At 52.3% G+C, this 14724-nt stretch overlaps 3 protein-coding genes across 5 annotated transcripts in view; 2 read left to right on the top strand and 1 right to left on the bottom strand.

Annotated features, from left to right (window-relative positions):
* Positions 1 to 2067, top strand: part of Myo7b (myosin VIIb) — an 81549-nt gene extending 79482 nt beyond the window's left edge. Inside the window, exon 48 of the mRNA NM_001191941.1 lies at positions 1942 to 2067. Coding sequence (NP_001178870.1) covers positions 1942 to 2067 — 126 coding nt within the window. The remainder of the gene's footprint in view (positions 1 to 1941) is intronic.
* Positions 1 to 14724, bottom strand: part of Lims2 (LIM zinc finger domain containing 2) — a 38200-nt gene that overhangs the window by 1764 nt on the left and 21712 nt on the right. For all 3 annotated transcript variants that reach the window (NM_001012163.2, NM_001415698.1, NM_001415697.1), the window contains 5 exons: positions 12859 to 12925; positions 12488 to 12608; positions 2498 to 2647; positions 1704 to 1854; positions 499 to 591 (listed from right to left, as the gene is read on the bottom strand). In NM_001012163.2, the coding sequence (NP_001012163.2) occupies positions 499 to 591; positions 1704 to 1854; positions 2498 to 2647; positions 12488 to 12608; positions 12859 to 12925 (582 nt within the window). The remainder of the gene's footprint in view (positions 1 to 498; positions 592 to 1703; positions 1855 to 2497; positions 2648 to 12487; positions 12609 to 12858; positions 12926 to 14724) is intronic.
* Gpr17 (G protein-coupled receptor 17) lies at positions 7219 to 14140 on the top strand. The gene is made up of 2 exons (NM_001071777.2): positions 7219 to 7608; positions 9026 to 14140. The coding sequence occupies exon 2, from the start codon at positions 9047 to 9049 to the stop codon at positions 10064 to 10066; it is 1020 nt and encodes a 339-aa protein (NP_001065245.1). The 5' UTR covers positions 7219 to 7608; positions 9026 to 9046; the 3' UTR covers positions 10067 to 14140.

The raw sequence follows: 14724 nt of genomic DNA, 5'->3' as shown, positions 1-14724 counted from the left end.
CCCAAAGCTCCCATTGCTCCCTTTGATGTCTCCTATCCAAGTCCTGCAAGAGTGAGGGACAGTGTGGGACCTCCTCTCCTCTGTGAGCCTCTGAGGCCACAATGGCATATCTATCAAATAAAGACACTGTGTGGACAGCCGCTCATGTCTTACATACAGGCTTCAAGACTCCAAGCTGGAAGCCAAGGCCTGACCACACAGGCCTGGCTTCTGGCACGCACAACAGACTCCCACTCCCATGAGAGGAAACTGCAAATGCCCAGAGACCCTTGGTAGCATCTCACTGTGCTTTTCAGAATGTGAGGTCTGTCCCCCAGAGACAGGGCAGCAGAACCCATAGCTATCCCCAGGACCTTCTCCAACGGCCCACCTAAGTACCACTTCTGAACATGGAGAGGTCTAGACACAGCCCCAGCCCTGCTCTCTCAAGGTCCTGAGCCACCCCCACCCCCACCAGCTCTAGCCCTGTGTCTTTGTAGGATCTGTCCCAGGCCATACCTGGTTGTAGTGGGTCTCACAGTATGCTAGGCCTTTCTTCTCATAGTGCCGGTGCCCCAAGAATGGCTTCTCACACTTGGCGCAGACGAAGTGCTGGAGGAAAGAGGGTGTGGCTTGCAATATTAGGGCTGCACCAGGGACCCCAGAAGACAGGGAAGGGGGATGAGGCTCACAGTGGGCAGAACTGACGCCCAGATAGATGTTGTCAGAACCAGCTAAACCTGTGCTGGCCTTTCTTTCTTTCTTCCTTTCTTTCCTTCTTTCTTCCTTTCTTCCTTCCTTCCTTTCTTTCTTTCTTTCCTTCCTTCCTTCCTTCCTTCCTTCCTTCCTTCCTTCCTTCCTTATTTCTTTCTTTCCTTATTTCAACTTTTCTTGAGACAGGGTCTCAGGTAGTCCAGGATTTTTCAGAGTCACTATGTAGTCAAGGATAATATTGACCTTTTGATCCTCTCAAGAGGCAGGATGACAGACATGCAGGATTACAGTACAGGGAACTGAACTCAGGTCCTTGTGCATGTAAGGCAAGCGCTCTACCCACGGAGTGCATTGCCAGTCCTCCTCCTCATCCTTGAACGTGTCAATAATATCCTCTGTCACTGGATCCTGCTTGGCAAACAGCTTGTGAGCTCTGCCCTGATATTAGTAGGCGCCACCTGTTTCTATGCTCCCCCACCACAAAGCCCACATAGTCTAAGAAACATATCCTGTCCTTTGGAGCTTGTGTGAACACGGAATTCCCAAGAGTCAAGACCGCACATCCCACAGCCTTTGTTAATGGACACGGAGATGACCAGGCCACTGGAGCTGAAAGCACTCTTCCCAATGTATCCCTATGGGTATAATGGTACTCAGGGCATGAGCGAGAGCTGACCCAGGAGCCCACTAGCTCCCTGTCTATGTGGGGCTATGCACCTAACGGTTCCCATTGTGCACAGTCCCACAGGGTGCTCTGGGTGGACTGTGTCTAAGGATTGCTCTTGACTCTAGAACCTTCCAGAATGCAGAGATAAGAGGTAAGGTGACTGGGGCTGCCTGAGCATGGCCTGTGGGCTCTGGCTTCTTGGCTCCCGTGGACTTCCTAGCTAGAACAAGGAGAGGTTGCTCCCAGAGAGAGGTTTTCAGTGGGAATCAGTTAGCACATGGCCCGGGATGGGGTTCAGAGGAAATGTGAATGAGGCTTAAATCTGGACCCGCTCCATGCTCACCTCCACGTGCCACTGTTTGCCCAGCGCATTGACCACACGGCCCTCAATGGGCCGGCGGCAAGCCCCACAGATGGGAATGCCCATCTTGTCGTGGCAAGGCAGGCAGTAGAGCTCACCCTTCAGCTCTCGGGCATCAGAGGTCAGCTCCTTCCTGGAAGACAGCACAGAACCCACTCAGGTCCGGTCCCACCTATCTGTAGGGCCACTACAACTCTTAGTCCAGGGTAGTGTGCCTGAGGCCCCTGCTCCGGCTCAACCAGATCACGAAAATCTCTGGAGACTTCCTGTGTGCCCCCCAGACAGGCCCCAGGGCACAGAATCTCCCACCCAGGCCTGCCGGAAGTGCTGTGTTCTGTCCATTTAGCTTCCCTAGATAAAGCTCTGTTTCCCCTCATTCCCTCTAAAGCAGGCTGTGTGTCCAGGGCAAGCACAGGAGACCAGGGACTGCAGAAGATCCTCGGCTTCTCTCTCCTCTCTCTCCTCTTTCTCTTCTCTCTCCCCTCTTTCTCCTCTCTCTACTCTCCCCTCTTCAACACCACCACCAACCCTACAGTCTCTACTCTTTCCTCTCTGTCGCATCTACTCCTGCAGTCCAAAGGTTTCCCCTGAACAGAGTCCGGACAAAGGAGCCTGCCACCTCCTCCCGCCATCACACCAAAGCTCTCTGCCTCATGCACTCAGCACCCTCTATGCCTACCTTGTTGGCCTCTGTCCTGGGTGAGAGCCCCAGTAGCCCCGTTCTGTGACAGCCAGCATTGGCTTTGCCACGCACAAGGCCAGAGCCGGGCACCTACCCACAGTGGGAGCAGCTGAAGTGGTCCGGGTGGTAGGGATCATTCTTGAACATGAGGGGCTGCTCATCAATGGCGAGGTGACACCTCTGGCAGATGAATTTGCCCAGGCCCTTGGCCTTCTCACGGTTGTGGCAAGGCCGGCAGAGGTGCCTGTAGGAGGTAAGAGAAATGTTAGAAGAGCCATCTTCCTCTGACTCTTCCCAGGACAGCCCAGCCATCTCCTAGGAAAGCAAGACTAGAACCCCGGTTGTGCCCTCAGTGGCATCTGGGTAACCCAAAGTGAGCAAGGGGAAGGCAGGGGAGGATTCTGAAAGGGATGCTCTTCTTGTACACTCAGCAAAAGCCTGTGGTAAGATGGCTCAACAGATAACGGCACTTGCCACCAACCCTAATAACCTGAGTTTGAACCCTAACGCCCATGTGCTGGAAAACATACATGTCCACTAGGACGCCTGTACTCGCTGCCTTTGGGGAGTATGCTCTTTTCCAAGGCTTCCTGAGCCTAGGACGTTGTGTGACACAGAAGGGACATTTTTAGCCGCCATTTGCTGAAAGACTGGTCTTGCTTTTCACTAGTCTTTTAGCGCAAGCCACAGTGAATGCGAGCCTTAGAGCATCACAGTGCGTGACAGAGCGGCCGAATCCACGCAGGCTCACGCGCCCCTCCCTTAGGGGTCTGCCGGATGAAGAGGGACCCTAATGCTCACAAGTGCTTTCTGTCTTTATAGACAAGTAAAGCTGTGTCGCACGGAGGCTCCTGAGCCCAGCTACTGTCACCACAGAGTCCTTTTTGTGAAGACTTCAGTCATTTCTGACTCTGCTCCTTGCCCTGAGCAACAGCTGTGGTCTCAACAGAGAAGGAAATCAACACAGGTTCTGTTTCCTGTCATTGCGGGTGCAAAGAATTTAGATTCAGAGTCCTCAGGCGAAGATGCACAAAACCCCATCCAATGTCCCTCGATCCCCAGGCCCCGCCTGTCACTCCAATAATGTAGTCCTACTGGACCTGGCTCTCCTTCCCAAGCTCCAACAATCCACTGGGGCAGCTCTCCACCTGTCACTGGCCTTCACAGCCAACTGACCCTGGGCCCTTTCAGTGTGTGCGTACGTGTGTGCTGTGTATACATATTTGTGTGGATTGTGCACCCATGCATGCGGATGTGTGTGCAGGTATGTGTGCATGTGCTAAGGCCAGAGGTCAATCTTGGGTCAAACTTCTCCATTGTTCTCCATCTTACTTTTTTGACTCAGGGCTTCTGCCTGAACGTGGAACTTGCCACCTTGGCTAAATTAGCCAATGAGCTCTAAGAGACCTGCCTGTCTCCATCTCCCCAGTCTCAGGCTATAGACACATGTCATCATGCTAGGCCTTACATGGGTGCGAGCGAGTTTGTATGCTTTCAGAGCATAACTGGGTCGTCTCCCCAGCCCACACCATTAGCCCATTACGTAGGCTTGTCACAGAGATTGACTGCCACTCAAGAACCTCCTAGCCTGGTGGATCCCCTGCTACCTCTGTGTTGTTGGTAATTTGGCTGCCGAAAATGACTCTCTTCTTGCCTTGGGTCTTATCTTCCTAGTGTAGCCCAGTGCTTGTGGCCCAAGAAAGCTTTCTGTCATTACTTGCTAACCTGCTGACTTACCTCCACTGGACCATGGATACCTGTCACTGAGAAGTAGCTCGGGGTCAGTATATTGAATACGTGAGTGAAGGAGAGAGGCAGCAGACATAATCTCTTTGTGACAACAGGACCAAGCAGAAACTGGGACCAGTGACTCAGCCCAAGTCTTCCTACCCTACAATAGGAAGCATATGTGGCCTGTGGCTACAACCTTCATTTCTGTGATCCTGTCTTTGCCCAGGCCTCTGTGCTCTGACTTCACCCAAGACCTGTACACAGCAACCAAGGACACAGGTGCCATGCCCAGTCACCTGCTGTAGCCAGCTCTCTCTGTGTCTCTGTCACAGTCATGGCCTTATTTCTCATGACTCCATTCTAAAGTTTGCATCTTCTCCTTAGAAGCATTCAACCAATACCAAAGAATTATGCTTCAAAGCCATACAAGAGATGGTGGCCCTCACACCACAGTGCAGGGCGCTAAGGCAGGAGGATCATGAGTTTGAGCCAGCCTTATCTAAATAGGGAGACCCTGTGTCAAAATCCAGGGGCTAGACAGATAGTTCAGTTAATGAATGACTTGGGTTTTGTAAACAAAAGTCCTGAGTTCAATTTCCAGAATCCAAACTTCAAAAACATTGGACATGGGCCACTCAGGCGGCTCGGCAGGTAAAGGTGCTTGCCGCAGGCTCTAACGCTCTGAGTTCCATCCCTGGGACCCACTGGGGAAAGGAGAAAACCAATTCTTATAAGCTGTCCTCTGAGTTCAATCACATGCTACGGCACACGTATGCCCACATAGATCATAATAAGTTGTTTTTAAAAGCTGGGCAAGGTGATACTCATTTATAACCTTGATGTTGGGAGAAGGGGAGATATGGATTCCTGGGGTTCACTACAGGCCAGTGAAAGACCCTGTCTCAAAAATATATCAACAAAAAAGGGGTGATGGTGGATGGTATTTATAAATGACATCCAAGGCTGACCTCTGGCCTCCACACTGCATAAACACATGTGCTCGCTCTCTCTCTCTCTCTCTCTCTCTCTCTCTCTCTCTCTCTCTCTCTCTCTCTCTCTCACACACACACACACACACACACACACACACACACACACACACACACATGCTCAGCTCAGCTCCCTAAAATTCTACTACAGAACTGAGAAATTATCAATGTCCTTGAAGCCATCACGATAACAGAAAGCCTATGGTTAGCTGACGATTTAACTCAAGGCCCAGCATGCACAAGGCCCTCAGTTCAATTCTTAGCACCAAAAAAAAAAAAAAGAGTATGTGAGCCCAAGAATGGTCTGGTCAGGGCAGTCAAACTCATGTCCAGCAGCATGAGCCAGCACCCAGTCCACTGCAAGAGCACAAGAGCTCTTAACCACTGAACCATCTTTCCAGCCTATATATTTTTACTAGTTTGAAGTTTAATTTATTTTAACTCATGTATGTTCGTGAGTGTATGTCATGGGTGTGCATGCTCATGAAAGACAGAAGAAGATGTCAGAGCCCTTGGAACCTGACTATAAGTAGTTGGAAACCCCAAACATGATGCTAGAAACAAAACTCAGGTCCTCTGGAAGAGCATCAAGTGCTCTTAACTCCGGAGCAATCGTTCAGCCTCACCCCTTGTTTTTAGCAACAGGGTGTCCCATGGGCCTGGAACTTGCTGATTTGGCTAAGATAGCTGGCTGGGAGACCTAAGGACCTGCCTGTGTCTATCTCCCCCGTGCTGAGAGCATGGGCAGATGCTACCACACCAAGTTTTTTGCACATGAGTTTTGGGGTTCAAACGCCAGCCTTCTTGCTTCCATGGAAAACACTTGAGTTACACACAAATTAAACACACAATCATACCCCAACTACTTAGATATCTCTCTAATTCTCTCTAAGATGTCTTTATGAAATGATTTATGAAACCCATTTGGGTTTCCTGCTTTATACCCCACACACACATACACACACATACCACACACACACACACACACACCACACACGCACACCACACACGCACACACATGCACACACATACACAAAGCTAAAGGTAAAGTTGAGTGTAAGAATTCTCCTGTCAAAATGCAGCAGGTAAACAGAGCAGAACAGATACACATAGATAGCCCTGTGTCTGTGGTGACATGTGGTGGAGTTTAGAGCCAGGCTTTGCCACTTGCTAGAGTTTGCCTCGGAGGGGATGACTTCACTTCTCTGATCTTTGGCTTCTTCAACTGTTCGATACAGTGAAATCCCCAGCTGCACAGGGCTGTGTGAAAAGACAAACTGACGATACCACTGGGCAGTACGTCCTCTCTAGATGATAACCACACATAATTATAAATGTCTTGTATTATGTTTTTGGGACAGGGTCTCATGAAACCCAAGCTGGCTTCTTCATACTCAGTATGTAGCCAAAGGTGACCTCAAACCTCTCAACTTCCGCCCTCTGCTTCTCAAGTGCAGTGAATATACACTTGAGCAGCATAGAGGTTGGAACCCAGGGCCTTGCTAGACAAGCACTAAAACAACTGAGCTGTAACCCCAACCATAATCTTGAACACTCTAACTGAACTCTAACTGAAAACGAATAATGCTGGTTTGGCTGCATTGTATAACTGCTCTGTTAGTGATATCAGCCGTGATGAGCTTCGATGAGTCACGGACAACACCCAGCTTGCAGCCACCCCAGCAGGAGCAAGCCTTGGTTGGGGAGCCACTGAGGCCTTCCTACTGGCCATCCTCTGCTGAGAGGCCCTCCCAGGCAAGAGCCAGGCCTGCTGGGCCGAGCTACATCCCCACAGCACAGACAGCACCCCCATTATAAGGCGCCTGCAGCTGTGCAGGGTTCTACATAAAGGCCATGATTTATTCCATACACCCGAACGGGGCCTAATTATACAGGACAGGACACAAGGACCCAGAGTGTCTGAAAGAATCCCGTCTCATCTAGCCCAAGATTCCTCAGCCCCGACCCTGGCATGCATAACAACCCCCTCCCCACCAGCCCAGTGAGCTTGGGATCCTGGCCCGTTGCCATGGTAGCTGACCCCTCCCTATCCCCCCAACTAGTAGAAAATCATCCCCTTCTGAAATGTCCTGTTGTGTCTGTCAACTCCCGCCAAAGACCCCCACCCGGCCCGGCCCTTGCCCACTCCCAGGCTCCCAGGACAGTCACACACTTGGCCTCTGTGATGCTCAGTGGCCTGGCTGGGGGGTGGGGGCATGCACGGTCTGAGGACACACTGGAATATTCAGTATGTGCTCCGTGGAAGCAGCCCCAGCTGGAGGAGCAGCCTACCCCACAAAGGACCCCTCAGGAATGAAGTAGCTTTTCAGGTTCAGGGGAGCGTCGGACTCTCCTGCTCGCCTTAAATAGTCAAGCCTTCCTTCTACAGCTACAAGGAGCCCACCTGGAGACCCACCCGCGGCTGCTCACAGCTCACCTGCTTCCCTGGTCTCCTTTCCTTTCTTTCCTGGGTCATCTGCAAGAGGTAAGGGGCAGGCAGGGGAGGGTAGCGAGGGGCAGAGAGCCTCAGGAGACTGAGTGGAGGTGACAGAGTGGAGACGCTGTATAGCCACACAGGGTGCTGCACTGCTTAACAATTCCCCCCATCCTGAGGTTCTTGGGTTTTAGAATTATTGTATTTTTGGAGCCATGGCTTCATGTAGCTTAGGTTAAAGTCTTGAACTCTCTTCAGAATGGAGAATAACGCTGACCTCCTGACCCTCCTGCTTTTGAGTGTTGGGATTATAGGCACTTGCCATCCCAACCAGTCTATGTGCTGGGAATCAAACCTGGGGCCTCGTGCACACCAGGCAAGCACTCCACCACCTAGGATACACCCCCAACCCCAGTTCTTACTTCTGGAGCAAGGGGTTATGTATTTTCACTACTCCGAGCCCCTGAAGTAAGGCGGCCAGTCCTGGAAATCGATGCCCCACGAAGGACAACAGACAACTGCAGTGCATGTCCTGTGAGCCACACTCCCAGCTCTGGCCACAGTGCCTCCCTTGGTCCCCAGAGCTGAGACTGTGTCCTGAAAGATGCGGGACTCTCTCACACCCCATCTTGAGCTGTGGAACACCTTGGCTGGGAAGAGACTCCCTGCTGGTCTGAGGCCCTGGCAAAGGTTTCCTAAACCCAGCTCTCACTCAGAAAAGCTGATCAAAATGCTATGTGTGGAAAACTCCAGAGACCCCGGGGCTCTCAGGTCCTGTGTCAGGAGGCATGCCCTGTATAGCTGTGATAGAACCTGCTGGCCCTGCTGGCAGGTTCAGCGATACCCTGCTCATTGCAGACCAGGTTAGCAGGTAGGGGAGGTCCTGGGCCTCAGAGGGAGCAGGCTCACCAAGCAAGCCGATACTAAAGGACTGGTGGGTGCCAAGCATGAGGCCCTTAGCAACAGCTTCCACTTAACTCACCTATGGGGCGTGGGTTTAAAGGAGTCCCACAGTGTTGCCTCTGCCTTGAGGTGGGATTAGGAAAAAAATAAGGCCCCTCACAAGCCCAGACAATCAAACTCTCTTCCCTTTCCCTCCAGTGCTAACTCCACCTTCTAGGGCCGAGGGAGTAAGTAACTAGGGCTAGAGGCAGAAAAGTAACTTCCAGGTCCTGAGTTTGACAGCAATTACCTCAGGCCCTCCTCATTCAAGGGGGAAACAATCAAGCCTCAGTTGGATTTGGCCTGTGACTGAAGTTCAAAGTGCTTCTGAGGCTGGGACAACGCTAATAGACACAGAAATCCACCAGACACAGGAGTCTCCCCTGGTATTCATCAGTTATGCCAGACCTAGAATGGCTACGTTCCTCCCAAGTTAGTGTCAGGACACTCTGAGGGCATCAGAGGTCCTGCCTCTGACTGTGGGGGAGCATTCTGAGATCCTGTAAACTGTTTCTACATTCCCTAGACTTCTGCCTTCAGCCACAAGATGGATGGCCTCGAGACAGCCCTACCGAGTCTGACTGACAATGCCTCCCTGGCTTACTCTGAACAATGTGGCCAAGAGACGCCCCTGGAGAACATGCTCTTCGCCTGCTTCTACCTCCTGGACTTCATCCTAGCTTTTGTGGGCAACGCTCTGGCCCTCTGGCTTTTCATCTGGGATCACAAGTCAGGCACTCCGGCCAACGTGTTCCTAATGCACCTGGCTGTGGCCGACTTGTCCTGTGTGCTGGTCCTGCCTACCCGGTTGGTTTATCACTTCTCTGGCAATCACTGGCCTTTTGGGGAAATCCCGTGCCGACTCACTGGCTTCCTCTTCTACCTGAATATGTACGCCAGCATCTACTTCCTCACCTGCATCAGTGCTGACCGGTTCCTGGCCATTGTGCACCCAGTCAAGTCCCTCAAGCTTCGAAGACCTCTCTATGCCCACCTGGCCTGCGCCTTCCTGTGGATCGTGGTGGCCGTGGCTATGGCCCCACTGCTAGTGAGTCCGCAGACTGTGCAGACCAACCACACGGTTGTCTGCCTGCAACTGTACCGGGAGAAGGCCTCCCATCATGCCCTGGCTTCCCTGGCTGTGGCTTTTACCTTCCCCTTCATCACCACGGTCACCTGCTACCTGCTGATCATTCGCAGCCTCCGCCAGGGTCCCCGTATAGAGAAGCACCTCAAGAATAAAGCCGTCCGCATGATTGCTATGGTTCTGGCCATCTTCCTGATTTGTTTTGTGCCCTACCACATCCACCGTTCAGTCTATGTGCTTCACTACCGCGGTGGTGGGACTTCGTGCTCAGCTCAGCGTGCCCTGGCCCTAGGGAACCGGATCACCTCCTGCCTCACCAGCCTCAACGGGGCCCTGGATCCAGTCATGTACTTCTTTGTGGCTGAGAAATTCCGCCACGCCTTGTGCAACTTGCTCTGCAGCAAACGACTCACAGGTCCTCCTCCCAGCTTTGAAGGGAAAACCAACGAGAGCTCCCTGAGCGCTCGGTCTGAGCTGTGAGCCCGAGCTGGGCGAGCCTCGGGGAGGTCCTGTCACCGGGCCAGCTGTACACTGTTGCAGGAAGACTGGCTATTGACTGGGGTACACGCTACCAGAGCCAGCTAAAGAAGTCTATCTTCCCTCACTACTTCCTGAGCAAACAAACGGAAGCGCCAGGAGTTCTCGCCCTGCTCCAAGGCCTCAACTGCAAGGCCATCCAGTCTGAGCAAATCTATCCAGAGGGAGGACTAACTACGGGGCTGCCTGCCCACCCCTCCACAGGACTGGATTGGCCTGGCTTCTGCACAGCTCTCAGACACTCAGTGACTTCACTGGTGCTAAATAGGGAAGGGAGCCACAGGGACATTTCTGGAACAATGGGAATCTTTCTTCTCTACTAAACTTCTAGCTTCTTTGATACTACAGATGCCCACAGACACAAAGCCCTACAGAATAACCCAGAGACAAGCTGCCCAAGGTCCAGGAGAAGAGGCAGCACAAATGCCAATGGAACTGGATGGACGTTTAATATTTCCTTTGAAGTGTATGGTATATCGAATATTGTTTAAGGTGCTTTGCCCCCATGATCTCTGTCTGAGTTTAGGGGACACAGACTCTAATGACAGCCACATGTGAGTATATTTCAGACTGGCTGCTTGTAAGCCCAGCAAATAGAGTTCTGGACTCCGCCCCTCTTGCAACCGTGTCCCCACACCTGCCTCAAGCGCTGTCCCGAGCTTCTCAACACAATGTGGTCTTGTCAGACATATGGACACCATTAGAGCCCACTGCAGGCAGGGAGCCTAATGTGTGAACTTGTCTCCAGCTACACCCAGAAGGGACATCCTGAGCCCCGCTCCCTCCCAAGAGGCTTCTGCAGCCCTGGCTGCCTGGGTCTGAGCTGTTGAACTTGTTAGTGTGTGATGACTGCTCTAATGCGTCCCCTTTCGTACTTGTTTGTAATACTCTTAAACATAATTGAGTCTTAAGATGAAGGAAATAATCGTGCTGGTTCAACATGACACATGATGTCCTCCCCCTGAAAGTCTTGTCTCTTCCACCCACGAATGACTGAGTAGGACAACACCCCCTTGTTGTGGTTCTGTGGCCTTGTGGCAGGTCTGCCCAGGCAGACCTGGAGCTGTGCATCATGGAGTTGATTGCCATTCTAGGTTAAGGGGGCTCTCGAACTTGTCCCTCCAGCTGCACCCTGCCTATCACTAGAGGAACCCCAAGATGACCCTGATGCTCAGAACTGCTTTTATCCAGTGCCGGTCTGGCCACCCCCACAGCCCCTCACCAAGACAACCTGCTGAATACAAGGCCGTGCCAGCCAGGACCAACACGAGGCCATGCGCCTCTTGGATGAAATAGCAAAGGGACAAGATCACTGCAGGCTGTGACAGGAGGGACAGAGGGGACAAAGACCCAGACAGTCTCATGACAAGCTGGAGGGTCTCTGAAAGTCAGCACTGCCTTTCCTGGCACAGGGGATGCAGAAGTAGACTTGGGTCAGAGGAGGAAAAATTTGTAGCTCAATTTGGGACCTGTTGTGTTAGAATCTCAAATGGAGATGCCACACCGGTGGGAGAACTGAGCAAAGGAGAGATCCGGAGGAGATCCCTGGATTGTCCAGATGTACCACTAAGAGGCCCAGGACTTTATCTTCAAAGGCAGGCATGGACTCGGGCCTAAAGAACATCCTCGTGCAGAGGGAGAGGCTGAGGGAAACTAACACAACAGAGAAATCTTACTGGGAGAGGATGTGTTTCACCCCAGGGAGGGTCCTGCTGTGAGAGCACTCAGAGAGGTCAAGGGGGAGCCTGGTGATACCCAGGTTCGGCTTCAGTCACAGAGAAGGTCAAAGGTGGTACTGGATGCTCCCCCATAGCTTTCCCAAGCAGGTGAGAGACTGGCTCATTGCTGCCGGGAAGGTATATAACCCACAGGGAGAGAGGCAGGGGTGAGAAGAAAAGGTAAGGCCTCCTGGAAGGGGGACTGCCAGAGTACCAGGGAGGTATACAGTCCTGAATTTGGAGTCAATTGGGCAACCTGGTTAAGGGGTGTCCCTCCAATATCCTCCAGCCGTGTGAATGTAGGGAGGAAGGCAGACAGATGGGGTCGGCATGGTGCGGTAGCGGATGGGATGTCAGGGGTAATTGGGATTTATCAACTTAAAACTCCTCATCCATCCGTAGCCACTCAAGGCCCTTCAGGCCTGCTGCCCCCTAAGGACCACCCCTTGTCCAGAGGGAGCTCTGTCTGTCCTTACGCTCCTGCCTCCATCCTTATCCTGCGGGCTGTGTTCTCCCTCTAGCAGGGACAGGACAAGGCCCACAGCCGGATCAGTAGAGGACGCTGCAGAGCCTACTAGGCAGGACGAAGGCACTTAGAGTGGTGGCAGGAGATCCTCCTCTCTGCCCACGGCTGCCGCTGGCTCACCTGCCTGCGTTCTTCACAAAGCCCAGGTCAGCCAGCTCCACGTCGCACAGCTCACAGCGGAAGCAGCCCGGATGCCAGTTGGCGTTCATGGCCTTGATCACGCGGCCGATGACAAACTCACCTGGGAGAGGAGAGACCTCAGCTACCAGGGCACACTCCCCAGCCGTGGGTATCCCCCAAGCCCTATGTACCCAGTGCTCCTCCCGTGTAGCCTGTCTAAGCACCCCTCTTTTAGGGGTCAGAAGAGCAATGCTCAGGAAGACAGACTGAGGGCATCAGGAGAAGTCCCCAGGCAAAGGAATGCCAGTACCACCTGTTACCCCACTTGTCCCCTCCCCACTTGCTAAGTACAGTCAGTCACCAGCTCTTACCACAGAATCCGCAGCATGGAGCGAACAGCATTTGGAAGTCGTGTTCACAGTACTTCCGGCCCTCAAACTGCAAACGGGGGCCACAGAAAAAAGGCACGCAAGTCATTCAGCACCTCACAAGCTTTTACACCCTAGTAAATAGCAGGGGTCTGGGGTCCTGAGAAGGGAGGCTTCTAAAGCTAGCTGGAGCAGGGGTCTAGCCCATGCCACTTAGCAGAGTGCAAAGTCGTGGAGGGTGGGGCGGGTTTCACAGAGATACTGAGGGTCCGAGGCCAGCTCTTGGGGATTCTGCTGTCTGCTGAGGGAGAGGGGACCTGTGGGTCCTGACCACAGGCCGAGCTGAGGTGGGAGCGGTGCTGGGGAAGGAAGGGTCAAATCTTGCGTTCTATGTGCTACTCCATTCTTCACATCTGACCAGCTCAGTTCCCCCAAAGACTACAAAAGACCCACAGAGGGAAGACGGAGGAAAGGATTCTCAGGGAGGCCCTGGGGAATTGGGGTGACAAAGAAAAAGCACAGCCGTGCTTCAGTCAGCCACTGTCCTGTACCGTCCCCAAGAATGACCAAAGCTTGCCTTGCCTTTCTCTCCCTTAACAATTTGCTTTCTTAAGAAAAATCTGGGGCTGGGGATGTAGATCGGTTCATAGAGTACCTGACATGCATAAAGGTCTTGGTTTGGTTCACAGAATTGTGGGAATGGTAGTGCATATCTGTAATCTCAGCACTGGGCAGATGGAGACAGGATGCACCAGACGTTCAAAGTCATCTTTGACAACTTCCTTCCCCTAAAGTCACATGCAGCTCTCCACTGTGAGGGAGGCAGGGGCTTGAATTCCTTCAGCAGCAATATCTCCCAGACACCTACTGGGCTGGGCTTGGCTGTGGTCTAAATCTCCTAGCAGAACTCTGCTCAACCCTCTGATGCCTCTCCAGCCAGCAACTCTTGGGAGCCTGGAAAGTGACTGGAGATCCTCACCTGACCACATATCCACATCAGTCAGTCAACGATGCCGACTGCTGACAACTCTCGGAGAGTCCAGCCCCCTCAAGCTTTGGTCCCCTCTCCACTGCAGCCCAGAGGAGTGACAGCCAGTGCTTAACCAGCTCTGGGGGAGGCAACAGAGGCCTTGCCAGACGCTGTGGTGTAAATCTTTCTTCCAAACTGATGTCACCACACAGATGAAAATAATCTCAGATGCATAAACGGGAAAGTCTAACAAATAACGGGAAGTCGGTGTCTTATGTACTTGTTATCATCATTTTTAATAAAGTACTATATCTATGTCTGTTGACATGGTTTTATATGTCTGTGTTTATGTGTATGTGTGTATCCCCCTTTTTGAGACAGGGTCTCTCACCAACCTGTGGCTCACTGAATAGGCTAGCTGCCTAGTGTTCGAGCCTCGGGGATCCAGCTGCCACTGCTTTCCCAGTGCTGGGCTATGGCACAAGCCACCACGCCCAGCTTTTTGACTTTAGTTCTGGGGATGAAACTCAAGAGCTCACGGTTGCAAGACAAGCACCCTGATGTCTGAGCTGTTTCCTCAGCCTTTGCATGAGTGACTTCTTAACAACAGCTGTGTTTAAGGATGGATTTGACAGCTTGCTCTTGTGAGCCGGTGTGGGAAATACAGGCCCTTTACTTATGGCAGTATTAATAACCCCACTCCTGGTCCCACCTGCTATCCCAGCTTCTATCCCAACTGGCTCTAAGCCTCTGTATGGCACAATGACCAGAGCCCCCCTCCCCTTCCATTTTGTTTGTTTTCTGAGAAAGTCTTACTATGTAGCCTCCTATGATCTAGTGTTACAGACATATGTTGCATGCCTTGAGTCACAGGGGTCCTTTTCACTTGTTGGACAAGG

This window comes from Rattus norvegicus, chromosome 18, assembly GCF_036323735.1.
Source record: "Rattus norvegicus strain BN/NHsdMcwi chromosome 18, GRCr8, whole genome shotgun sequence".
Taxonomy (NCBI): domain Eukaryota; kingdom Metazoa; phylum Chordata; class Mammalia; order Rodentia; family Muridae; genus Rattus; species Rattus norvegicus.
This window is presented reverse-complemented; position numbering and strand designations above follow the sequence as displayed.